Genomic DNA, 27,998 nt, shown 5'->3' on the forward strand with positions numbered 1-27,998 from the left:
AGCTTAGCTTTTGTTTAGATTTTCCTTTGCCCTTTGTTTTAGTCTTTGTTTTTGTCTTTGTTTAGCCTTTGTTTTGTCTTTGTTTCACTCTTTGTTTAAACTTTCTTTGGCTTTTGTTTGGTCTTTCTTTAGCCTTTTGTTTAAACTTTGTGTGGCCTTTTTGTAGTCTTTGTGTAGCTTTTGTTTTTAAGTGGATCTTGGCTGAGAACCCATCAAAAATACCTTGTGTAATGAAAAACCCGGGTATATAATCTCTCCCTATATATTCTGCATGCATTGAGGTAGCCTCAACCCCCCCAGGGACCTGGCACAGATGTGGAGCCTGTTTCACACAACTGCTACTTGAAGGTAAGGGAATTCCATAGTTTTTCATCTAACTTCAGGTTGTACTTCATCTTCAGGTGGCAACTGCACATTTTTGTATGGGCCATTTCATATATTCCAGGGGGAACTTGCTATAATAGCAGTCAAGATTGACAGAACATAAAATGATAGAGAAAACAAGAGCAGAGGACACCAAGGTTATTCCAATGTGAGCAGAGGGCTCCTCCTGGAATGTTCCAGCTAATGTTTGGGATTTGTCTGAGCCTGGGGAGAGGCTTCAAACCCTCACTCAGATTCTTTCAGGTTTAAAGCCTCATGTTTCTGGAGCTAGATTAATGGAACTATTGGTTTCTTCTTTTTCTATTTCTTCTTTTATTATTTGTCATGATTTGAAAATGAGTTTTTTCTTTTTATCTAGATACAACATCTTCCCTCATGCAGCTGGGCTTATGTGTGGGGGATACTAATCTTGTTAGAATTTTGCTCCCTGTAGATTAGCAACCTTAGATGGAAAGATGTTAATGCTCTGTCTTGTGCAGAATTTCTTAGAAATCAGAGTTTTCCAGTGTTATGGTGGGTGGGACAAGGAAAGAAAAGATTATGTGTCAAGGGAATAAAGCAATGAACTTGGCTGGAATACTAGGAGAAAAATAGGGAAAATAATTTTTACTGTTTTGCGAATGAAACAGGAAGAAAAAAACAGATTGCTGTTAGCTGTGTAGCTATGCTATTTTATGTTTATTTCGATTAACAGGAGAATGCCTTAGTGGATTTTATTATTTATTTATTTATTTATTTATTTTTAAAGATTTTATTTATTTATTTGACAGAGAGAGAAGCACAAGTAGGCAGAGCGGCAGGCAGAGGGAGAGGGAGAAGCAGGCTCTCCGCGGGGCTCGATCCCAGGACCCTGAGATCATGACCTGAGCCAAAGGCAGAGGCTTAATGACTGAGCCACCCAGGCGCCTGCCTTAGTGGATTTTAAAAATTGTTTCAGAGGCACCTGGCTGGCTCAGTCAGTGGAGCATGTGACATATGATCTTGGGGTCATGAGTTCGAGCCCCATGTTGGGAATATGGAGCCTACTTAAAAAAAATTGTTTCAGGTTTGCAGAAAAATTGCAAACTGTACAAAAATTCCAAATGTACCCAGATCACCCAGATGTTGACATTTTATCACATTTGCTTTATCATTCTCTTTCTCTGTATACACGTAAACATATTATTTTTTTCTGAGCCATTTGAGATTAATTTTCAGATATGATCAAAATCAGAAAACCAATGTTAGGAAAATACTATTATCTAATCCAGATACGCCTAGGTTTTGTCAACGGTTCCAGGTGTCAGTCCCAGATCATGCATCACTTTGGTTACCATGTGTCTTTAGTGTCCTTTATTCTGGAAAACACCCGAGATGGGCATTGTCTTTCATGATCTTGACAAGTTTAAAGATTATAGGGCCGTTACTTTTGTTAAATGTCTCTCGGTTTGGGTTTAGTCTGATGTCTTCTCATGATTAGGTTCTGATTATGCAGTTTCGGAAGGAATATGCTTGCATTTCAGATCACACATCTCCAAATTCATACTTGAATCTGACTGTACAGACTTTTAACTTGAAGTCTGGTTTCTCTAATGGTAACTAGAATTTTTAAATGAGTACCTAAAATCTTACAAGAAAATACAAAAAATTTAAAATCCAGAGCTTTTACAGATAATTCCCAAGTATTCACCAAAAGTGTGTAAGTGCTACCCTTTTATTAAAAATGATAATTGCAACAATATGTACGTGAACTTGATAGGCATACAGTGAAGTATTTAACATAGATTCTTTGCATGTGTTAGATTCATGTCTACTGCTTTATGAGTGTTCATTTCATGAATGTGATCATTCCTTTCTAAGCAAAACCATCTGCTGAAAACAGTTACCATTCACAAACGAATGGTCTTGGATAGCCACTCCAGCCTCCCTGGTGACCTTTAGCATGTTGGCAAGGTGTTGAGAAAAGAAAGAACTTCCATTTTGTTTGTAAGTTGGAAAACTTCTGTTTGGAGGTGGCTGGCAGTTTTATTGTTCTGAAGGTAGAGGCCAGCTTCCTAGCAGACTTCCTTTGTTTTGGGAAAGTTATTAAAATAGATTCTTAAGATTTCCAAATATAAAACATCCATTTTTTTCCCCTAGAGGAAACGCCAAAGTCATCATAAATATAAATGTAGGGCAGTTGGTTAGCTTGTTATATGATCTTTGTAGTCAAGTAAATGTATTATTGCTTTAATAGGACTGCCCTGGATGAGGTAGATAAATATTTTCTTTTCTAAATGTGGAATTAGATTAGAAATTTGGAGTTCTTCACATGTTACTATTTAATGTTGAGAAACTCAGCTTTTGGGAAAATGTAGCGTTAGCTATTTTGATTGCCTTATCTAGTCCATAGACATCACCCCAGAGTTTGAGAAATTGCCTTTTACTTAAAGGAGATGATGAGCCATCCTGGGTTGGAAAATGAGGACCTCCTTTTTTCACTCAGCCAAAAGAATTGGGGGCCAGGACATGGAAGGTTTGGAAGACCAGAAGAGTCTTGCGGGTGGGAATTGAGTTGTTTTCATATCCTGGAAGTCTGCTGGGCTGGGCTGGGACCCTGGGATTAGGTTCCATTGTGTAGGCTCCAAAAGTGACCTTTTATTGGCTTTGCAGGTGTCTCTGGTTTCTGTTGCTCTGTTACCCATAGTGCATTAGGTAAACCTGGTGGTGTTAGCTGTGCTCTGGGTAGTTAAAAGACCAATCTGTTTTAAAATGTACTCAGGATCTTGTTTTCTTTTCTTTTCTTTTTTTTTTTTAAAGATTTTATTTATTTATTTAAGACAGAGAGAATGAGAGAGAGAGAGCACATGAGAGGGGGGAGGGTCAGAGGGAGAAGCAGGCTCCCCGCCGAGCAGGGAGCCCAATGCGGGACTCGATCCAGGGACTCCAGGATCATGACCTGAGCTGAAAGCAGTCACTTAACCAACTGAGCCACCCAGGCGCCCCTGGGATCTTGTTTTCATTCATGCATGATGAGGGCAGCAGATCAAAAGATGATTGCCATTGTCACTCACAGTTCCCAAAAGGAGGATGCATGCCTGACCATGCAGGGCCATGTGAGGAAGCACCAGGGTTGATTGGAAGCCAGAGGGAATGAGGGGAAAGCATGGGCAAGAGCTTTATTGTGTATTTTTGTTTTGTTTTGTTTTGCAGGAAGGACTGTGTGAGATGAGGTAAACAGATTAGGTAAATTTTAGGACGAGCTAGTTTGAATAATTTCAGTGGGTTCTGGGATGTAAGGGCTATCCTGAGTTGTCTGTTTCCTGGTCTTGGGGTGATTAGGACAGAGGAATGTTGGACTTAATGTGTGGGACCTTGATAAAAAGGATAATTGGCAAGTGTAGGCTCTGGATTGGTTGGTTTGCATGTGAAAGGCACACTCTTAGGGGTCTTAAGGTCTTAGGGGTCTTAGGGTTTGCTGTCCCTAGGAATTAGCTAGCCTGGGGAGAGGCAATGTCTCCAGGATCAACAGGTGCCAGGGCATCAAGAATACAGAAAAGAAAATATAGTTAATATACAGCAGCCACATTTGGAGTGAATGGGCAAGGGAAAATAGGGCAGCATTCAGACTCTGAAACAATAGCATTTAAGACCTAGGACATCTGATGCAGACAGGTTCATGGAATGTGTATCTATTTCTTATGCCAGTTCAAAAGTTAATTATGAAGATAGATGGGTTTTCAGTGATGCACAGCAGTGAGGATATTCGTTTTATGTTGCTGTGTAACAAATTACTACAAACTGAGTGTGTTAAAACCATGCCCATTTATTAGCTCACAGTTCTGTAAATCAGTTGTCCAGTTGTCTTGCTTAGGGTCTCACAGGTTGAAATAAAAATGTTGGCTGGCTAGGCTCTTACCTAGAGGCTCTGGGGGGAGAATCTACACCCAAGCTCATTCTAGGTGTTGGCAGAATTCACTTCCACATGGCTCAGGTCCCTGGGCCCCTCATTTTCAGGTCAGGAATGGTGGGTTGAACTCTTCTCATGCTTCAAATATCTCTAACCTCTTCCTTGGTCATATTTCTCTGACTCCAGCCAGAGAAAATTCTTGGCTTTTAAGGACTCATGTGATTAGATTGGGCCCACCCAAATAATCCAAGACAATCTCCCTATTTTAAGGAATATCTGCAAAGTTTCTTTTGCCATGTAAGATTACCTAATTCATAGGTGCCATCAACTAGGATTTGGAAATTGCTTGGGAGGGCCATGTTGCCTACCACAGAGAGTTTATGATTAAATGTTGAGCACTTGGTTAAGGTGGTATTTGCCAGAATCCCCATTATAAAATTACAATTTTTTTTAAGATTTTATTTATTTATTTTAGAGAGAGAGAGAGATTGGGGGGGAGGAGGAGCAGAGAGAGAGAGATAAGCAGACTCCATGCTGAGCACGGAGCCCAATGCAAGGCTTGATCCCAGGACCTCAAGATATGACCTGAGCTGAAATCAAGAGTCAGATGCTTAACTGACTGAGCCACCCAGGTGTCCTGTTTTTAGTTAATAAATATTTATTGGGAGGGGAATATTTTGGGAGTATGCAAGTACCTTGTTTCTCCTTAAACTTTCACCTGCTATATTTACCATTCATTAGTGAATATTGCTTGCAAAAATTGTTACTGTGGTATTCTTATGATGATTTTCTATTTCCTTCATTGCTTCTACATTTATTAATTGGAATTATTCCTTTCTTTTCTTTTTTTTTTTTTTTTTAGAGAGAAAGACGTGGGGGAGGGGCAGAGGGAGAAGGAGAGAGAGAATCTTAAGCAGGCTCCATGCCCAGCATGGAGCCCACCGTGAGGCTTGATCTCACAACCCTGAGGTTATGATCTGAGCTGAAATCAAGAGTCAATGGTTAAACGACTGAGCCACCCCAGTGCCCCAGAATTATTCTTTAAGAAGAGTTTCTTTTCATTTGTTTTTATTTTTTATATCCCACATACAAGTGAAATCATATCGCATTTGCCTTTCTCTGACTCATTTCACTTAGCATAATACCATCTAGATCTATCCATGTTGTCATAAATGACAAGATCTCATTAATTTTTATGGCTGAGTAATAGTTCATTATATGGATATGAACATACCACATCTTCTTTATTCATTCATCTATCGAGGGACACTGGGGTTGCTTCCATATCTGTTGTAAATAATGTGGCAATAAATAGGGGTGCATATATTTTTTCAAATTAGTGTTTTCATTTTCTTCAGGTAAATACCCAGTAGAGGAATTACTGGATCATATTATATTTCTATTTTTAACTGTTTGAGGAACCACCATACTGTTTTCCGTAGTGGCTGCACCAATTTACATTCCCACCAACAGTGCACAAGTGTTCCCTTTTCTCCACATCCTCACCAACACTTGTTTCTTGTCTTTTTGATACTAAGCATTCTAACTGGTGTAAGGGGATATCTCATTGTGGTTTTGATTTGCATTTCCCTGATGACTAATGAGGGTGAGCATCTTTTCATGCATCTTGTTGGCCATCTGTATGCCTTCTTTGGAAAAATACCTATTCAGATCCTCTGCTCATTTTTTAATTGGATTCTTCTTTTTTTTTTTTTTTGGTGTTGAGTTGCACAAGTTCTTTATGTAATTAGGATATTAACCCCTTATGGGTGTTGACCAAGAAAAACATTCACTGAAAATTTAAGCAAAGAAGCATATATTTGGGCAATTTGAATTCCAATTCCAGAGACACAGATTTAGGTAGAAACCTGAATTACGTTCACAGGAAGACAAAGAGAGGGCAGGGTTATAAATGCGAAAGGTTACAAGTGCACTTCTCAGTCAGGGCTGTTTGGCAAAACAGGGATTGAAACTAGGTCCACTGGGATTGGTTGTGTTAATATACAAATAAGGGATTGAAACTTGTCAAGTCTCATGGTTCCTTCTGAAGTGAAGAATGGAAAAGAGTCAGGTGTCATGGTGAGGAGGGAGTTAAGTCTAGGCCCAGGGCTTGAAGCTGGCAAAAGTTCATAGTTTCTTGAGGAGCATGTGGATAAACTCCTTCTCGCATATGGCCTCCTGACCCTATTTTATTCAATTTTAAGGATTTTATTTTTAAGTAATCTCTACATCTAATGTGGGGCTCAAACTTACTACCCCGAGATCAAGAGTTGCATGCTCTACTGACTGAGCCAGCCAGGGCCCCCCACTCTATTTTAAAAGAGACTCTCTTAGCTAGGCTTGGTTGTTCTATCTTGAAATCTTGTTTTACACCAGATATATTATTTGCAAATATCTTCTCCCAATCAATTTCATTTTGTTGATGGTTTGCTTTGCTATACAAAAGCTTTTTATTTTAGTGTAGTCTCAATAGTTTATTTTTAAAAATTAATTTAAATTTAAAAGGAACATGCTCATCTGATTTGACAGAGAAATCTTACAATAATTTTTACAGTTAGCAATACAGAGTTGTCAATTGCATTATTATTACTACGATTAGTTATCAATTAAGAAATTATCAACTAAGACAACTGTGATATTGTGATTTGTAAGGAATATATATATTTGGTCATGTTTATGATTTCTGTTGTGTGTTTGGTCTTTGTCTATGGTTTCTAGCTCCTAAAACCTTTGAAGTTTCCTACAAGGGCATAAAGGCATCTTGTGTTATGTTAATTAGATGAGCTTGGAAAGCCCTTCGGTAACATAAGGATGGGTGGCAGGGTGCCAGGAGAACCAACCATGTGGTTAGAGGGATGGAAATCTCAGTCCTACTCCCTGACCTCTGGGGAGGGGAGAGAGGTTGGAGGTTGAGTTGACTAAAGGCCAGTGACTTAGTCAATCACGACTGTGTAATGAAACCTCTATAAAACCCCAAAGGTTTGGAGAACTTCCGGGTTGGTGAATGCTTGGAGATGCAGGGACAACCATGTGCCTGGAGAGGGCATGGAATCTCCTCCTCCTTTCCCCAAACCTTGTCCACCACGCACCGTATCTCTTCACCTGGCTGTTGATAAGTGTTTCCCTCAGTTCTGTGAGCCACTCTAGCAAATTAAGGGAACTTAAGAAGGAGGTTGTTAAAACCTCCAAGCTGTAGCCCATTGGTCAGAAGCATAAGTAACAGCCTGGGGTTTACCCCTGGCCTGGATTCTGAAGTGGGGTGTGGAAGGCAGTCCTGTGGGACGGAACTCTTAACCTGTGGAATCTGATGCTATTTCCAGGCAGATAGCGCCAGAACTGAGTTGAATTCCCTGACACCCTGCTGATGTCCCAGAATTGCTTGGTGCTGTGTGTGTGGTGGGGGGACACACCCCTCCCCCACAACATTGGAATTGGGTCCAGGAACCTTAAAAGAACAACTAATCAGAACGACAGATTTCTTTTGCAGGTTATTTTTGTATCTAGAAGACCTCTTTGTTCAAACAACACTTCCAAGATCTGATGTATAGTAAGAAAGAAGGGGACAAATGGTTACGGATGGCTACAAATCTTCATATTGCATGGGAAAACAAGATTTATATTGTGAAATTCTCGATTTAATGCCCTATCAAATTGGATTCCTTCCTTGAGTTTTTAATGTAAAAAAACGCATCTTTCTTCCAGATATGGAATTCCAACTCCCTTCTTGAGATGCTTTACTTAATTGCTATGACTTGCATTTTTAAAACCAGACTCTAAAATTTCATTTATTTTAGGACTTTCATTCATTAGTGTTATAAGAAAAAATCAGATTTGTAGAGCTCAGATTTACTAGGAGAAGTGACTGAAGAGTGTTTACTTAATGTCAGTGAATTACCTGGACACATAGCATTTCTCCTCTATAATGATAAGATGGTCTTTAAAAGTTTGCATGAGATTTTGTTCTTATATTCTCTCCCTAACCCCCAGATGATAGATAACATCTAAATTAAATGTCATAATCCTTCCTAGGATGGTGAGAGTGAAGCTGTGTATAATACTTTTGGATTAACTACAACTTAAATAACCAAAAATGCTAAATTAACCAGAACTCATTCTACTGCTTCACTTTTAGGAAAAAAAGGAGCAAATGATACCAAGACAAGCTCATAACAGAGATCTAATCACCAGATGTGTACGGATGAAAATACAGGTACAAATGAGTTTCTTATACTCTTGGATCTGCATCTAAATTATTGTATAATGATTACTAGTATTCAAAATGTCAAAGTAGAATGCAGAATCAGCAAAAGACTGAGCAAAAAAACTTTCAATAAGAGTTAAACACTTCAGAAAAACTTATTCCAGGTGTTTCACAGTATTCTGGGTTTTGGGAGGTAGAAATATGAAAAAAAAAAACCAAAACCCACAACCATTTCTCTGCATCAGAGGGATAATGACCTCAGCCACCATTTATCCATTTTGGCAAACTCATGTACTATGCATGGGGGAAAAGCCATTCCCCCATGGCTTCAAACCCTACTCAGGAGATTCCTTCTATTTCTTTGTCTCAACTGAACCTAGACAGTCTTCTGAAGGCTTCATCTGTCAGCCTGTCAAATGGGGGACATTTACACTCCAAGTGGCTCCAAAGTTTAGTGGGCCAGTGTCCTCCCCATTTCCACTGTCAGGCCACTACTCCTTCCCTCTCTAGCTAGTTAACAAATTAAATTCTGTCTCCTAGCCAGACTTCTCTTTTGAATTGTTCACTTGACATCTCCATCTAGATGCCCCTCAAACACCTCAACCTCAAGGGAACCCAGGACTGAACTCATGATTCAGCCTCTTCCCCTAAAGCTTCTCTTCTAGTAGATGCTTCCACCACTCACCTAGTTCCTTGAACCACATACCTTGGACTCATCCTTGACTCCCATTCCTGCTTCTTTGATTAGATGAATGATTTCAATATAATATAGTAAATATAAAGATGGAAGCATATAAATTGCAAAATGGAACCAAGATAAGTGACATTTGATCCATCTGAGGAAGTCTACCAGTGTAGCTGCCATTGGGTGACTCAGACTGTGGCCTTGGACACAAAATTCAGGCAAAGGGGTAGTCAGCAATCCAGTGCTTATCTTAGCTTCTCTCTGGCTGGTTCTTTTCTTTGTCTCCCTGAGACTGATGACCTTGAAGAACCCAAGGCAGCTTAGCAGCTCTCACCTTCCCCGAGCTGTCAGTGGAGCAATAAGTCAGCCCATCAGGTAATCTAGGTTCCCCCCTTTGCCCCCTTGCTGTGACCATAGGCCAAATTAACATTTAGGTTCTTTTATAAGACAATGCAAATCTGGAAGATTGGTTTCCTGTACAGGGAAAAGGTGGGCAGGGACCAAATTACGAAGAGTCTTGTGTGACATATAAATTAAGAAGCACAGGACTTTGCTTTGTAACTGAGGGAAGCCTCTGGAGTTTTTGAGTCAGGAAAATGGATGCACGAGGAGACAAACTCATGCCTTTGGTTCTTTCTCCTGGACCCTCCTGCCCCCTGTTTATAGAAAATTGTGGAATTATTCATCTATAAAAAATTCTAGTGTAAGTTCACCTATCCATACACTACAACAATGTATTGCATAATTTTTAGAAAAAAAAGAATGTCATGTTATCAAAATTACATTCAGAAAATTACTGTACTTCTTACATATTTATCTGGCCCCACTATAATCAAGGTTTTTACTCCCAAAACATTTGCTAAATATATTACCTATGTGCTAAGGATACCAACCCTGGGTCACACTTGTTCCTTTTCCTATAATAGCTGGAGTCAGGTAGTTTGTTGTCAGAAAGGGCTCTGCACAAGTCTATGAAAGAGTGTACCACTGTACTATGTCCTTGTTGCCTGGCACAAAGCAAAGCAATTGGGGCTTTGTTCTCTCTCCAGATGGGTTGTTCAACCCCTAGACAAATCGAGGCACTTTTGTGCTGTTATTTTAAAGCCTCGGCAGCTCCCCAACTCAGTACTGGAGTTTGGCAAGATGCTGCTCTCTGTTGAAAAGCACCCTGATTCCAAATAAATATATGAAATTTTCCATTACTTGGAAATGGTTTCCCGGTTCAAGAACCCACTGTTTAACATTCATTCCATTAATTTGTAAACATTTTGGTTGCTATGGAGATAGACAAATGGATAAACGAGGTCAAATGGATAAAGACATCCTTGGGGACGGCATGTAGTAGACAACCAAAGTTTACTTCCTAGATGTAGTTTTGTGGCTACGGAAGATCAACACGGAAGCCACTGCCTTTTATTGTGTAAACCTTCGCTCAGAGGAAAGCATTATCCTTGGCTTAGGCCATTAGCAAGGTTTTAGAAACCATAAGGGTCTCCAAGGAAGGTGGTGAATGTGGAATGAATTTGCGCTGCAAGTGATACTTTTTTTCGTAGCGGAGGAGCTGGGGCTGAGCAGCCTTTGGAAGGCTATGGTAGGTGAGTGAGACCTCTGAAGCTCCAGGTTTTATTCCAGAAACAGCTCTTTCACAAAGTATTCCTTACGTGCCAGCAACAGAGACTCTGACAGCCCGGGTCGGTCCCTCGGGCGGAGCTCCAGCCCAGGGTCTGTTCCCTGAATTCCCGTCCCCTGCGTGTCTCCCAGGCCCGCTGGTCCGCTGCCTCTTGCTCGCCTTTCCCAAAGTCCTTTTTTAGCTTTTTTTTGGGGGGGGTGGGGTCCGTCAGAGTGGGCGTCGATTTACATTTCCTTGTTGTCATGTCCTTGAGTCCTCCAGAGTTGAGTATTTGTATAGAATTACTGGCTTTTAAAGATTCCCCTCTTCTATTTTTTGCCTGTTTTAATATTTTTTAAAAAATTTATCATTTGTTTTTTCCTTTAACGCTCTGATTATGAAAACTTTGTACTTTTATGTGTCCATGTATTTTCTTCTATAATGGCACTGGTCTGTTACCTTGTAACTTCATGATATCTTTTGTTCTATGAAATCATAATCTTTATGGTTTGTTTTCTTTCTCTTCACGTCTGCTGTGTTAGAAGCCCACGGACTAGCCTACCTTGGTTGGGATCCTGGGGATCCATTTACTAGTTCTGTGTCCCGGGGCAGGTTGTTCGACTTCTCTGTATCTTTGCTTTCTCATTTGCACCACAGGACTCTTGTGAGGTTGTGAGGACTACATGAGTTGAATACATAAAGTCCTTGAATAGTGCCTGGCTGGTATCTCCTGACAGGGGTTTGCTATTATTATTCTTATTGGGGCTATTAGTCTGCTTGCATTTTGTCTCCCTTTTGAGTAGTCCATCCATTTTCCAGTTAAAAAAAAAAAAAATGCCCCCTCTGTTATGAACCATACTGCTATACCTATGTGGGTCTCTTTCTAAGCTCTCTGTTCGGTCCCATTGATCTATTGGTCTATTTCCAAAGCAATACTTTATTGTTGTTGTTTAAGATTTATCTATTTATTTGAGAGCGAGAGCGAGTGAGAGAGAGGGAGCATGAGAGCAGGGAGAGGGGCAGAGGGAAAGAGAATCCTCAAGCAGACTCCCTGCTGAGGGCAGAGCCAGAGGTGGTCAATCCCAGGACCTTGAGATCATGACCTGAGCCGAAATCAGGAGTCCCACGCTTAACGGACTGAGCCACCCAGGTGCCCCAATACTCTATTGTTTTAATTAGTATAGCTTATGATAAGTGTCTCCATCTGGTAGGACAAGACCCTATGCTTATTCAAAATTGTCTTGACTCATCATGGTCTCTTATAGTTCCATAAGAATGATGAAATCATCTTGTCAATAACATGAACATTTGATATTTATTGGAATAGCATTATGTTTACAGATTTATTGGGAGATATTCAGCATACTTACATTGACTGTCTCTTTTGCAACCTTCAAAAGAAATTTGCAAATTTTTTCATGAAGGTCTTGCATTTCTTTTATTAGATATATTTTTTATCTGAAGGTGTCCTGTGGTTTTGTGGCCAGCTTGAATGGATTTTTTTATTTTACATTTCTAGTTGAATCCTCCTAATCTATAGACATGATTTTGATTTGGGAATATTGATCTTTGTCCAGAAATCTTGTTGAATTTTCTTTTTAGTCCTAATTAGTTTGTAGAGTTTCAGTGTTTTGTTTTGCTTGTTGCTCTGGTTAGGATTTCAAGTACAGTGTTGAATAGTAGTACTGATAGCATCTTTTCTGGGGTGTCTGATTTAGATGAAAATGTTTCTCAAATTTCACCCACAGTAAGCTGTTATTATAGATTTTTTGGTAGCTAGCTTTTAATAATATTAGGAACATCCCCTTCCCTTCCTTCTATGTTAAGAATATTTATCATGATTGGGTATTGAATTTTAGTGAATGCTTTCTTAATATTTATTACTGATCTTATTTCCTCCCTTATTCTGTTAATATGGTAAGTCATACTTACAGACTTCCCAAATCTGAAACATTTGAGATTTACCTGTCTACTTTGCATTATGAGACATTTTACCTATCAGATTGGCAAAAATCTGAGGGTTTAATAACCTACTCTTATTGTTGAGGTGATGGGAAAATGGGCTTTATCATGCATTGTTTGTAGAATAATAATTTGTACAAATCCCATGGAGAGCAAATTGGAAAATATCTATCAAAATCTGCAGAATTACAAGTGCACAGATTCTTTGACCTAGTGATCCCACTTTTAGAGATACATCCCTCAGATATTTGCATGTGTGTGAAATGATGGGTGCACAACTTTATTCACTACAACATCATTTGTAATAGTAACAACAGGTGGGACACAATCAAACTGTTTACTTGTAGGAAACTAGTTATGCTCTGACCCTTAGCAATTTCGAGGCATGTGCCATGCTTCCATTCTGCCATGTGTCATCATCAACACTAGATCCTCATAAGCATCTCAGATTTAACATGTTTGGGGTGGCTGGGTGGCTGGGTGGCTCAGTCGGTTAAGCGACTGCCTTCAGCTCAGGTCATGATCCCGCTCGGCAGGAAGCCTGCTTCTCCCTCTCCCACTCCCACTGCTTGTGTTCCTGCTCTCACTCTCTCTCTCTGTCAAATAAATAAATAAAAATCTTAAAAAAAAAATAAAATGTTTGGCACACAGTAGGTTCTCAATTAATATGTTGAATAAATGAATGTTCAAAACTGTACCCTTTCTCCCCTCCCCTGCAGCTTTCCCCACCTCGGGAAATGGCTCCATTGGGCATTTGCTCAAGCCGTAACAAAGAACCCCACATCCGACCCATCCTCAAGTCCTCTTTGATTTCCAAGACCCACCTCTGCTCCCCTGCCCTGGTTGGAGTCCCTGTCCTCTGTCATTGGTCTCCTTGCTTCTACTCCTGCCTGTCTCCAGTCTACATTGCAAGAAGCCTGACTGATCTTCATGGAACAAAAGTGGAAAGGCTTACCTCCTCCAGTCAAGATCTTTCAATGCCTTCCATTCTTCCTATTCTTTAGCTCACCTTCAAGTCCTGCATGGCCTTCCCACCCCACGCCTTACCTTGCAGCCTCGCAGTGCTCCAGCTATATCCTTTCTCTGTTTTCTCCAGCACATCAAGTTTTGGTACTTTTGTCTGGAACTCTGTCCTCCCCTGTGCAAGGCCGAATCCCATTCATCCTTCAGATTTCAGACAGATATCTCTTCTTCAGGAGCTCTTCCTTAGCCCCCAGTCTAAAGTGGTCTCATCACTATATTCTCTTCTAGTACCCTACTCTCTTCCTCCAGACCCCTTGTTACATTGCAGTCATACTTTGGCTGTCCTGTTCCTGAGATGGTCTGGTAAGTCTCCCTCCCTTGTCCCCTGAGCTCCGTGAGTACCGAGGCCTTCTCTGTCTTGTTCACCCCCAGCACTTTGGCACTCAACAAATGTTCGAATGAATGGCTGAGTGTTAGTGTTGTGTTGGACTGCATTTACTTCAGTCTTGTTCTGTGTATCATTTTTACATGGGCAGCCTGATATTACCTGGCCCCCTCTGCCATCTTTGGTCACAAATTGTTTCCAAAGCTCCTCCTGACACTTCAGAGGGAGCTCACCAGCTTGAAAATTTGCCCAAGATTGGCTTGAGGTCTCCAGAGGACCAGTATCTCATCTCTTCAAGACAGGGTCTGAGTGTGCAGCCACCTTGCTGGGGGCCCCCTTGCTCCTGTCCCAGGCTGTGCTGAGGTTGCTAGCACTGGGGGTGCTTGAGACACTATCACATGGGCTGTGAGCTAGCTTTAGTTGGGATGGCTGGCTTCCTCGAATCGATGCCATGCAATAAATAATCTAGCTTCTGGTGGCTTTCACTCGATATTTCAAATGTATTTTCTATGTTAATACAGCTTCTTTCACCTTGTAAAAGGGCTGCCTAATATTCGGTCAGTCTTCAAATGGCTCCTTAATAGTTCTGTGATTAATCAATTATAAGAATATTAATAATTAAACAAAAATCAAAGCCTTACTGATTCTACTGTATTTGTACAAAAATGCTAAGATTCCCTTGCCCATCTTCTCTCCTTTCATAAGCTAGCCTGATTTTTAGAAATGTATAGAATAATGAATGCTGTACTTTTTCTGTTCTGACAATTTCTTGAAAGACCATCCCCTGTTGCTGGGGAATATGCAGAAATTAAGTTGGGGATTTTCCTACCATTCTCCCCAGGGAATGTCCGTCCCAGTAAGTAAAAACCCATTTACTATTTCCCCTCCATATTCTTACATTATTACTGAAAATGTATTTTACTTCTGTCTCCTCTCATAGAATGAAAGTTTAAAAGACTTTTTTTGCTCTTAAGGGTTTGGTTTTCAGAGAGTAAATGTTAAGTTGTAAAATGGAGGGGCACCTGGGTGGCTCAGTTGGTTAAGCGACTGCCTTCGGCTCAGGTCATGCTCCTGGAGTCCCGGGATCGAGTCCCGCATCGGGCTCCCTGCTCAGCAGGGAGTCTGCTTCTCCCTCTGATCCTCTTCCCTCTCATGCTCTCTGTCTCTCATTCTCTCTCTCAAATAAATAAATAAAATCTTTAAAAAAAAATTGTAAAATGGAGGCAAGGTTTGACAGAAATTCATTCAAGATTTATAAGTATTCTAAGCACTTGAAGTTAATTCTCCATGCTTTGAAATAATTTAGTATTTTTATATTTATTATTTATTTATTTTTAAGATTTTACTTTTGAGTAATTTGTACATGAGGCTCAAACTCACAACCTTGAGATCAAGAGTTGCACACTCCACGGACTGAGGCAGACAGGTGCACCTAATTTAATATTTTAAATATCAGACATTTCATCTTGTTCTTGAAACCAGTCTATGAAAATGGAAATTTCTGGTTATTCCCATCTCTTCCTTACTGTTTTCCTAATCACTTGAAGGCAGAGAAGGTGGCAGTGGGGGATTTAATAAGAATTTACAGCCATGTATGGGGAGGAGTTGGGTAAACAAAAGAAAAGGCGTAAGAAGAGCATGTCCTTATTTGCTTAAGCCTTCTCCACTTTGTGAATTTATGGAGGAACTCTGCACTCTGCAAAGCTTATTCAAGGTAGGGGAAGAGAGGGAAAGCTAAGGAGCAAACATTCATGTTCTCTCTTTTCTCCAGATGAAGCTTCAGAATCATGGCAGGGGATGTGTTATGGTGCGGTGGAGTCATCCAGATAGGTTTGAAATTGTGTGTATGCGTGTGTGTGTGGGGGGGTGGGTGGGTCCTACTGACACACTTGAACAGGAACAGTGAGGACAGGCTACAAGCCCCCTGGGGGAGGCCTGCCCTCAGCCACATCCAGTGTGGCCCATGAATGAGTATGCAGCTTTGGTTGGGGAGCTGTCTAGGCCAATGGCCCCAAGATAGGGCTCTTGACTCCCCACCTGTAACACAGGGCATGCATGGGAACCAGTAGTAGCCTTGAGCAGACGTGGAGGAGCTGAGAGAACAGCTGGACCGGAATGGGGGCTACTGAGCAGGGACCCTGATGACCAGTGGCTTTGCTGGGGCCAGCAGTAACTTGTGCCATTCATGCTATGGCACTCCATGGCCAGCAAAGGAGGATACTACCCAGACTAGCCACCCCACCCTCATAGCCATGAAGACTACCAGCTTCCCCATACCCTTATCCATCTTTAGAAGGATCAGAGAGAGGCAGGGAAGAGTTCTGTCAAGGATCTGAACTTTATTTTTATTTATTTTTTTTATGATTTTATTTATTTGTCAGAAAGAGAGAGAGACAGAGAGAGCACAAACAGGGGGAGTGGCCAGCAGAGAGAAAAGCAGGCTCCCCACCAAGCAGGGAGCCCAATGCGGGACTCAGTCCCAGGACCCTGGGATCATGACCTGAGCCAAAGGCAGACACTTAACCCACTGAGCCACCCAGGAGCCCCAAGGAGCTAACTTGAACTGACCACTTATTAGGAAGAGATAATTTATGCCAGAAGTGATCAAGGCAGAATAAATTCCGAAGTTAGTTTGTCTCTCCTTTCCCAGCCAATAATCAGCATGGTATAGGCTTGTAATACTGTACCAATTACATAATTATAGCAAAATGAAAAAGTCCTTTTTTGGAGGGTACAACAGAGATGATTTTGAATAAATTTAAAATTTCTTCCAAAAAATAAAAAATAAAATAAAATTTCTTGCTTTGGTATTTTTTTAAGATTGATTTATTTCTTTGAGAGAGAGAGAGATTGAGAGCAAGCACCGGGCAAGGCAACGGGGAGAAGTAGAGACAGAGGGAGAGAGAATCTCAAGCAGACTCTGTGCTGTGCGTGGAGCCGACCCGGTGCTCAATCTCACGACCCATGAGATCAGGACCTGAGCCAAAACCAAGAGTCAGACGCTTTACCAACTGCGCCACCCAGGTGCCCCATCTTGCTTTGGTTTTTAATTAAACTTTTTTCCCAAGTATATATTAAACATCTCATTCCTTAATCCATATAACATATTAAGTCCTTGGGACTGATCGTAATCTTCCTTTGGAGTTTTGTTTTCTGAAGACAGAATATTGTTCTCACATAGGCTTCAGACGCTGATAGTCAGGGTGAAGGCTTGCTTCCTGTCTCTCCCATGTTGAGCTCCTTAAACAACACAAGTGCAGGCCTTTGCTCATGCCTCTGACTGACAAGAATGGAAGAACTGTTCTGTTTCCCAAGTACTGACCGGCATCTACTCTTCACAGAGCCTGTAGCCATTTCCATGTTTGACTTCCTGTGATGCCATGTGGATGTAAGGAGTACATGGCTGCAACATGTCAGCTCACTACATGCATTGTCTTTCCTTGCCAGAGGACTGCCCGGGACAAGGGTCACATGCCACTTCTATTAAAGAATTACCCCATATCCCAATTCTCTTTTAAGAAAACATGGTGGAAAGGAAGGAAGAATGGATGAAAGGAAGAAAATCCATTTTATATTTAGGGTTCTAATATCCACCTGCAGTCTCCTTAGGGAATAGTGAAGCTGTGTTTAAACACAGCTGCTGGTTATATAGAGATGCTAAAGCCATCTCTAGAATGTGTGATTAAATGTGTGTGTTGACTAAAGCTTGCTAATTAATTTGCATGAATTAAGAAAAGTTGTAGTGGGTTCACTTTAAATTTTTTTTCTAAAGAACTCAGTTTTATAACTTTCAAGGTCATTTGGGAAGGTCCCTTCCTGTGTTGCCCTTCTCACTGAACAGATACTGTTGCCTGAGCCAGAGCAGAGATCCCTGTGGGGACATCTGGAGACAGGCTGCACTTGTGGGAGACATCTTTGTTCATTCTCTCATTTTAATCAAGTATCTGCTGAACACCTGTTCTGAAACAGGCATTAAGCAAGGCTCTAAGAACAGAAAGTTTAAGGAGGCAGTGAAACAGTAGGGGTAAAGTAAAGCTTCCAGATGCTTTCCTAGAATTATGTATAGCACACAAGGTCAAGGCATGAAAGAAGGAGTGATCATTTCTCATTGGGGGAAGGGAAGCTCTGAAAAGGCTCTAAGAAGTGACTTGCCTTTGGGCAAAGATGATGGAGGTGTTTACTGTATAGTTGTTGGGTGGGAAGGAAGCAGGGGGAAGGAGCCCTATGGACCAAGGTCCAAAGGCTTGAAATAATCCTACCTCCTGGGAGCTGGGGACAGCTGGGTTGGGCTGGATGCACACACCAGGGAAGAGTTTCTTCTTGAATAAAGCCTTATTTTCAAAAAACGGTCATCTCTTTATGGATTTTTGCCCAGATCTCATTGTCCAGAACATGATCACATGCGGAGCTGTACATATTTAACTGGGCATATCATGGTACCAAAAAAACCCAAATTTGCTATTGAAGGGAAGAGTGGATATTGGGCGATCAACTAGTCATATTGACTGTGATGAGTGTACTATTTATAATTATTATTATATGATCTTGGAGCATTTACTTCTTCAGGCTTCAATTTCCTCATCTCTAAAATGGGGTGAGTAGTGACTACCTAAAAGAGTTATTTTGAGAGCTAGAAATGATGGATATAAAGCATCTGGGACATAGCAGGTACTCAATAAATAGTGGGAGGGAGGTTCTTGTTCCTCTCCCTTTGGTTCCTCTCCTTCACTCCCTTTTTCTCCTTCTTCAAATACCTGCCTCACTTTCCCTCCTCTTTAGTTTTAGGGTATATGGAAACATCTGGAAAGCATGGAGACTATATTTTACAGTTTCAAATAAAAATTCTTCATCCTGCCAGATAGTTCATATTATCTTTGTTCTGCAATTAGGTGATATCTTTTTTGAAAACATCATGTAGTGTTTATAATGATTTGTCTTTAGCCACTAATGTAAATAAAGATGTAATTAATGCTTGAATTAAATGTCATCATATTGAGATACATACTAGATTCATAGAGAATGTGTCTGAAGAAGTCAGTAGAATTAGGTCATTTGAATTCTTGGTGAAAGGGAAATAGAATTTATTAAGTAAGTGATTTACATCAGGTTCAGTGCTAGGTTCTTTACCTGCTTTATTTAATGTTTTCAAAGGTCCCCTGAGGTAAGTATTATTATTATTTGTTCTTCCCCTCTGTTACAGACTGAATGTTTGTGTCCCTAAAATTCATATGTTGCAATCTAATCTCCAATGTGATTGTGTTAGAAGGCAGACATTTGGGAAGTGATGAGGTCATGAGGGAGAAGCCCTAATGAATGGAGTTAGTGTCCTCATTAAAAGAGTCCCCAGAGAGCTCCCTTGCTTGTTCCACCACATGAGGGCATAGCAAGAAAAATGTCATCTCTGAACTAGGTCATCATCTCACCAGACACCAAATCTGCTGGCAATTTGATTTTGGACTCTCCAACCTCCAGAACTGTGAGAACTAAATTCCTGTTGTTTGTAAGCCACCCAGTTAGATGAAGAAACTGAACATATTTATTCGAATTGTATTTGCTTGCTTGTAACTGAAATAACAGTAGTTTAAACGAGGTGCAAGTTTGACTTGCCTCTCATGTAAAAGATGTCTAGTGTTCATGAAGATGTAGATTTTTTAGAGGCTAGCCAGCCTGGCTCTCGGCTGAAGGACAGAGCCAAGTAGTAACCCAGCTATCCTAAGACCACAACTTGGAGTCTTGACCACAATGCAGTCTGCATCCTGTAGGTAGATACATAAGAAGATTCAAATGTTTAGGTATTAGGAAGCCCCCACATTTAATTTATAATGTATTGTGAAGAAGTGCCTGGATTGGACTTGTTTATTAAATGTTATACTATCTTAAAAAAATTTAAAAAGATGTTCAGTGTCCAAGAGTTAGGCCTAGAACAGCAACTCCACAGGCAATGGACTCAGGCTCCTCTAGTCTTTGTGCTCTTCCATGGGGCTTCCTCTGTGGTGCTGAGCCATGATCCAAGATGACTGCTATGCCCAAGAATAGATGCTAGATGGTAGTTTGTGCACATTTTTATCTTCACTAGATAATTTCAAGTTGTTCTGGAAATCACAATCTTTTCAATCACATGTGGGACATTTAAAAATATTGACTATGAACTAGGCCATAAAGCAAACCTCAGCACATATCAAAGAGTCACTATCATACAGGCTACTTTCTTTAACTAGAATGCATTAAAATTAGAAGTCAATGTACACTTGGAAATTTTGTGACAGATTTTTATAAATAATGGATGAATCAAAGAAGAACTCAGCCATATTTAAAATGAAGTGAAAATGACTTATATGAATATTTGTGGTATCCAGTTAAAGTTGTACTTAATGGAAAAGTTATAGCCATAAAAACATATGTGAGAAATGTTTGACTCAAGAATAGAGAGGGGCACCTGGCTGGCCCAGTCAGAAGAGGGTGTGACTCTTGATCTCAGGGTCGTGAGTTTGAGCCCCATGGTGGGGGCAGAGATTACTTAAAAAATAAACTTAAAAAAAAGAATAGAAAAAAAAACCAAGGACAAGAACCTAAAATAATTGAAGAAAAGAAATAATAAATGCCTACAGAAGCTAATAAACTAAAAAAAAAAAAAAAAGAGCAAAGACAAGCAAGAAAACCAAGAGCTTGTTTTTGAAAAGAGTAATAAAGTAGGATAACTGCTGGCAAGATGACTCAAGAAAAATGAGACAAGATGCAAATATATGATATGAACTATAAAGGGGGCTATAACTATAAATTTATGACAGATTTTAAAAGCCGTAAGAATACTATAAATAACGTGTATATCTATAAAACTTAAACAAAATGAATAATTTTCCAAGTATATAAATCTGAACAGTATGTAAGGTATGGTCCTGCATTTTATTAACTGTATATTTATATGTAAATATTATCAAAGAAAAACTGTTAAATATTTTGTAAGTGGTTAACTAGGGGATACAAATTTAGGAATTTTTATTATTTTTATCCATCAAAGTTTTCTAATTCTCAACAGTAAATATAGATTTTAAAACCCACTAAGGGCTGGTTAGGGAGGGATGGAGGAAGCCCCCAGGGGTCACACTGCCTTCAGCACACTCGGAGTTTACATTCTAGCGTCCCATCATGCACCTCTTGCTCTGGCAGGGATGTCCAGGCCGCCATGCTGTGTGATGTTCCCAAACCCATTCTCTACCCTTCCTTCTTCAGTGAGCTGTTTCTCCAACTGACAGGTTTTCTCACCCTAGGACAGAGACCCTTGCATCTATGCAGCCTTATCCCATTCCCCTGGACCATTTCCAGTCCCCCAAAGTCCAGGCTTTTGGGGAGAAGAGGGCTGAGCATCCGGCACAGATAGTGTTGGGCCTGGTCAAAGGACACAGGATGTTAGAGTCACACGGAAATGGATTCATATCCCTGTCTGCCTCTTTCTGGCTTTATGAAGTTGGTCCTGTTCCTTAGATTCCCTCATCTTCAGTTTGTTGGTGAGAATACCCATGTTCTAAAACGAGATAAAGAACATAAAGCAACCACCATACAATGGGTGCTCAGTAAATGTGAGTTCTTGCCTCTGCTGTTAGTTATTTGCCTGTGGTTATAACTAATTTACTAGTAAGCCTGGAGTGTTGGGAAAGGATGATTCACCTGTGTATTGCTAATGCTTAGCATGTGGGGCTTAGCATTCCTAAACTGGAGCATGGTTGGGGCAAAGAGTTGGAGAGGCAGCGCGTATTCGCAATTAATCAGGTACCCCAGCTAAAAGCTGTACTTCCACTACCAGGAGAAATGGTAACCAGAAACTTTCCACGGACTATAAACATTTTACTAAGGGAAGGAGGGTATGAATTTTCAGCTGATTGCCTTAGAAGAATGTCAGGGTCCATGGAAGAGAACTGCTTTTCCTTCAGGGAACTACACACAGAGGCTAGCAGGAAGTGAGGCTGCCCCCTGTCAGACATGGTAGGGGAAGGCAGAGGATGAGAAGTCATGGAATGAGAATTTGAGAAATTTCTCCTGATGTGCTGGGGGAAGAGATGGCTGGGTGAAGGTCTGGACAGGCATGGGGTTGGCCAAGGCATCACGTCAGGTGGGTGGGAATTGAGAATTCAGTCCGAGCAGGAATTCAGAGTCACAGGAGACTTTAAATCTCCCTCTTACCCCATGCTAGTCATTCTTAAAAATTTGGGACATGTGCTAGATTTTCTGCTATTTGTGATGAATGCCTGAACCATTTGGGAAAAGAGGATTCCAGAAAGCCAGAGGAAATGGGGGATGTCCGGGTTGGCTGTGAAAAGTTGAGTAACACTCTCTCCATGTGCTGGGGTTCTAAAGAAATGACTGTTTAATCATTTCCTCTGAGAGCAGGAATTTGAGCTAAACTTTGCCACATTGTGTGGGACTTGGGTAAGATTTTGGTAGATCTTTCAGGGTCTTATGATGAATCGGACCCTAAGAATCAACTTTAGTTCCTCATTGGTCTAAAAATGCCTGTTTGCACTAAGGGTTTCTTTGGGTACTGCAGACCATTTCCTTCTCTGCAAATTTGGAGATTGCTCTTCTAAGAGGTGTTGCTCCTCCCACCTCTCTGGCTGCCTCTGCAGCTCCTGCTCCTTCTTCCCTTGTCCCTCTCCCGGCAGCTTGAAGGGAGGCCCACTACCGCTCCTGGGAGCCTTCCCTGGCCTGGCTCCTTGCTCAGTTCATACTCACCACATCCATTCCCAAGGCTGTGCCTCTTCCATAAGGCAAGGGACTCTCAAGATGAAGGCCATAGCAGCTGTGTTCTGGATGCTCACTTCTGCATGAGTTTCTGAGTGCCTTCAACTCACAGTAACCCAGACAATGAGATGATCTCCCTCCTTCTCATCTATTTAGACTACCAATGGTCTGATGGCCTGACAATGCTCCCAGTCACCAGGACTAGATCCTTCATGGTGACAGGTAACTCCTGTCCTGCCTCATCACCTGCATCTGGCCACCTGCTCCTCTCCCACACTGTACTGCTGACAGGGTGGGCTCTTGGAGGGACTGTAGTTGACACCTCTGTGTCTTTCTTAGGTATCAATCATTTCCATCCCTCCACAAACTCTTATCTTTGACTGTCCAAACCTTAGGGTGAGTGAGATATAATGTTTGCCCCCATGATGCTTTACCTGCTTCTCCAGCCGAGCATATTGGCCCTCTCCTGTGGACCCTCCACATCAGTTTACCCACATATTCTCATGTTGTAGAGCATGCTTTCTTTGTATCCTATTTACTGACATCTATGCAACATTCTTCCATCTGCACTGTGAGCTCAGTGTCAGCAGGATGTTTATCTGATCCATCCCCTTTACCCCCTCAGGGTCTGGTACATGTTTGGGCCCTATAAGTGGGTTTTGTGGGTGTCAACACCCTATATGCATCCTTGCCTATCTCCCCAGCTTGTGGATAACTTTCTTGAGGACTGGACTAAGCATGATTCATCTCTGTGTCCATGACATCAACTGAGCACTGTGCTGGCTTGACCTAAGTATATGATAAGTGTTGAATTGAATGGTTGAATGTAACCCATTAATCACTTAGTGTTTACTGTACCTAGAAGAACTGTAACATTAAAAGTTTTGGATAAAGCAGGTGAGCCTTTATCCAAAGGATAAAGTGGGGCTAGAGATGGAGGAGGGACTCTAGGAGAATGTAGTGTGACAGGCTTTAGATGGAGGAAGCCTTTAGATGGAGAGAGGAATCAAGAAGACAACTGGTTTGACAGCATGGAGGTCTCTGGGAGGCTATGGAGAACCATTTTTCTTTGGGGGAAAAAGAACACAGGCCATTTTGGAGTACACAGAGGAGATGTAGAAATGGAGAAAAAGAGTATTGATAATTTTTCAAGAACTTTGCCTATAGAGAGGAGGAGTTATAGAGAGGAGAATAGATATGAAAGTGGGATAGAGAGGGACTTTTCTTTTACAGTGGGATATACCTGACTATGTATAAAAGCTGATGGAGTGGATAAAGACCTAAGAAACTTAACTACATAAAAAATATTTTTGCATAATAAAAGCAGGTGAAACTCCTGGAAAGAACATTTGCAACACACCTAATAGGTGTAAAACATGGTTTGGACTATACAAACTGATATGCAAAAAAATGTTATTTTATTTTCTTAACTGTGTTCAACGTGTTCTTCAGCCCTCATTTCTATATGTAGAAGATAGACCCATCAAAAACCACAACAATTAGAATATCCCCTCAGTGTAATTTAGTTGTTTTTAATGTATTCATCTTTAAAACCCAGATCATCTGTTCCATCTTCAAAGGATCCATTCCTTCTTGGTGCTTCCCTCGACCTTTGTACATACTTCTATTGATCACCATCACACTGTTTGTAATTACATACAACACAGCTGTGTGTCCAACTTGACCTTGGGTTTGTTGAGAGCAAGGACATTCTCAGTGTCTAATATAGGCATGTCACCTGTGTATATTTGTTGACTCTTGGTCGATTAATAGTCATTTAAGTCCCCTATGTGCTACAGTGTTTGGAGTATTAGGTGGGACTATTTCTGCATTTGTCACATTTCTAAAAATCATGTAGTAGTAATTAAATTTTTTGTCCCTGCTTGGGAGTTTTTTCAAGTCTCAAATTTCTCTTTGATTCCTCCTCCATCCACTCCTCCTTTTTCTCTTCTTTCTTTTTAACTGAAATAAGTTGAAATAAACAGAAAGATGCACAGAATTTAAGTGTGTAGCTCACTGAATATTTTTTGGGGGAGTGGGGCAGAGAGAGAGGGAGAGAGAATCTTAAGCAGAGTCCACACCCAGCGCAGAGCCAGAGGCAGGGCTCGATCTCACGACTCTGAGATCATGACCTGTGCTGAAACCAAGAGTCAGATGCTGAACCGACTGAACCACGCAGGTGCCCCACAATGAATTTTGACATGCATGTGCACCCAAGCGATCCCTCTCAGATCCAGACCCAGAACATTTTCTGGCCTCAGTGGGCTCCCTGATGCCCCTTCCTAGCTAGACTTCACTTTCTTCAAACAGCTACATTCTGATTTCTAGCACCATAGGCTAGCTTTGCCTGTTTTTGAACCTCATGTAAATTGAATCATACAGCTTATATTCCTTTGTGTCCGGCTTTTTTTGTTCAGCCTTATGTTTGTGAGATGCAAACATGTTGATCGTTCTTTTTCATGGTTATGTTGTAATTCTGTATGAATGATGATTATGGTTTTAGTACCAAAATGTTATTATTATTGTTACTTTAGAGAAAGGGCCTTTCCTAAACCTAGACTAATATTTTGCTACAGATAGGTTTGGTTTTGTAATATTTTTCCTATCCTAAATGGGTCACTAAAACATAAGTGAAAAAGTGTCCATTTTCAGAAAACATGATTTAAAAATATGCAAACAAAAATTAATAAACACTTAATTTAGTTCCTTTCCATAGAATTGGGCAAGAAGTTGATCTTCCAGATTCAGGGTATAGGACAAGGCTGAATGTTAATACTGGACTATGGGAACAGCAGGGAGTAGGCTTCTTGAGTAGAAAGCTCCCTGCCTGATGTGCTGTTTTATGTCTCCCCACCACTCCTTGCTTCAATGATTTCTAGTGAGATGAGTCAGAAAACGACTAAGGAGGGCCCCAGACTCTCCAAGAACCAAAAGTTTTCAGAACACTTCAGCATACATTGCTGCCCACCATTCACCTTCCTCAACTCGAAGCGTGAGATCGTGGATCGGAAATACAGCATCTGTAAAAGTGGCTGCTTCTACCAGAAGAAAGAAGAGGACTGGATCTGCTGTGCCTGTCAGAAGACCAGGTAAGTGGTCTGCACTGCCCACTCGGCACCTGGCTGGGCACTGGCCTGCAGTCTCTCAGCAACATGCCCCCCTCCTGTTCCACTCTGGTGATTTCTGGGCTGCTCTTCCCCCAGTGCCCTGTAGTCCACTCCCTGTTAGGTTCTGCCACTGGAAGGTACTGGAGGGCTATCGGAAGGTGGGAGGGGGAGCAGGGCCTGCCTCCCTGTTTCCAGTTCCTGTCAGTATCCCTTAAGCAGCAGAAGAGAGCCATGGCTCCAGCCTCCAGCTTCTTTTGGCCCCCTCAGACGCCGTGCAACGTCCCCTCAGAAGCCCAAGCATCAGCCTGCTGCACCCCCCGCGGTGGTCAGAGCACCAGCCAAGCCACGGTCCCCTCCGAGGTCCGAGCGTCAACCACGCCCCCGCCCAGAGGTCCGACCACCACCAGCCAAGCAGCGCCCCCCTCAGAAGTCCAAGCAGCAGCCGCGCAGCAGCCCCCAGAGAGGGCCAGGCACCAGCCGTGGGGGGTCCCCCATCAAAGCTTCTAGGTTCTGGTAACACCATCTCTTCCCTTTTGTTCCCCCAGCCCTAAGGTTAGTAGCTGCCTCCTGTGTTTACTAACATCTCGTTTACCTCAATAGTCCTCTCTTGGCCTTACCAAACCTGTGTCAATTCCTTGCATTAAATCCCCTCGTATGAAATACCTAGTGTGGCTTGTATTTTCCTCATAGAGCTGCCGGAACAGTACTTCAGATGGCAGTATCCATTGCTTCTTTTGTCTAGGCGGACTGCAATTGATTAATTTATCAACGCAGAGTATCCACCCCAGTAACAGATTGTGAGACTGAGGCCCTCCGTCACTGTGCCTCAGAGAGAGGAGGAAGGGTGACTCTAGGGATATTTGTGCATGTGTAAAAATGGAGAGGTTCAGCCAGTTCATTCATCCATCCTCCTGACAGACTTCGTCTGATGTTAATCTCAGTGACAAGATCATTCCTTCATTTATTCAGTCATTCAACAAACTTGATTGCATACCATAGAGTTCCATATATCATGCAGGGGGGTGGGACTACAGTAGTGAATAAGCTAGGTTGTGACTCACCAGAATGAAGCAAGAGAATAGTTGGTCAAAGTGTAGGGCATGATTGCCTTAATACTGTCATAATCAGTAAGTACACTGGGCTATGGGAGCCTGGAGCAGGCTGCCCATCTGGGGCCTCAGAGAGGAGGTTAGGCTAGGGTAAGCAGAGAGTAAAAGGAGGCCATGCAGAGAGAAAAGGTGAACAAGAGACGTGTTTGTCTGTCCCATCTGAGGCAGGTCAGCTTTCTTCTTCTTCTTCTTCTTTTTTAATAGACTTCATTTTTAGATCCATTTTAGGTTCACAGCAAAATTGAGTGGAGGGCACAGAGATTTCCCATATACGCCCTGCCCACACATGGCAGGCCAATCTTTTAGTCCTTTTAATATTTGGAAATGAAGCTGTTTTGCAGGTTAATAGTGGGTGCTAATTGTATTTGAGATTCTCATACCTATTCTGCATAGCATGTTACCATGTGTGCATGTCATGGGCTGTTTACCAGTTTACTATGCAGAGGAATCAACCCAGGAGCATGTTAAAGATGCCCCCAGAGAATCTAATTCCTTGGGTCACTGATGAGGTCTGGAGAAGTGCATTTCCAACAAGCAGCACCTCCGCCCCAGTATAGTGACACAGATAGTACACAGACCACCCTTTGAGAAGCACTGATCTAACCCATTCATAAATAAATGATCCACATTATCTGTAATGCACAGTAAAGACGTGGAAGGGGCCACATGTATGACACTAAAAGTGAAAGCATTAAAAAGATGCAAGATCAGGTGAGGTTAATTTGTGAAGGAGTTAAGAGGCTGCCAGTCTTTAACCCTGAAAGAGGAAGTTGTATGCCGGGTTACCTAGTCATTAATCAGGGCCTCCCAAGGGGCCTGAGTCCAAGGGGGCTGGCCAGGTAAGTTGCAATATATGGAAGTGGTTAGGAAGTGTGAGTAGCAGAGGAAACTAATTGGACACATGGCACATCATCTCTGGGGGTGGCTTCAAGCCACATTTGCAGTGAGTTGCATGATGGCTGCTTGGGTGGCTGGAGTTCAAGCAGGAA

General features: G+C 41.5%; 1 protein-coding gene across 3 annotated transcripts in view; it reads left to right on the top strand.

The window, feature by feature from the left end:
- Window positions 1-209: 209 nt before the first annotated feature.
- Window positions 210-27,998, top strand: part of MOBP (myelin associated oligodendrocyte basic protein) — a 49,170-nt gene continuing 21,381 nt past the window's right edge. Inside the window, exons 1-4 of one of the 3 annotated variants that reach the window (XM_081824711.1) lie at window positions 210-348; window positions 8,385-8,462; window positions 25,673-25,882; window positions 26,096-26,407. In XM_081824711.1, the coding sequence (XP_081680837.1) occupies window positions 25,677-25,882; window positions 26,096-26,407 (518 nt within the window). In that variant the 5' untranslated portion in view covers window positions 210-348; window positions 8,385-8,462; window positions 25,673-25,676. Of the gene's footprint in view, window positions 349-8,384; window positions 8,463-25,672; window positions 25,883-26,095; window positions 26,453-27,998 lie in introns of all 3 variants that reach the window. The other 2 variants (XM_081824715.1, XM_031028284.2) reach the window with 2 other exon arrangements.

This window comes from Leptonychotes weddellii, chromosome 1, assembly GCF_054177405.1.
Source record: "Leptonychotes weddellii isolate Sample4059 chromosome 1, ASM5417740v2, whole genome shotgun sequence".
NCBI lineage: Eukaryota > Metazoa > Chordata > Mammalia > Carnivora > Phocidae > Leptonychotes > Leptonychotes weddellii.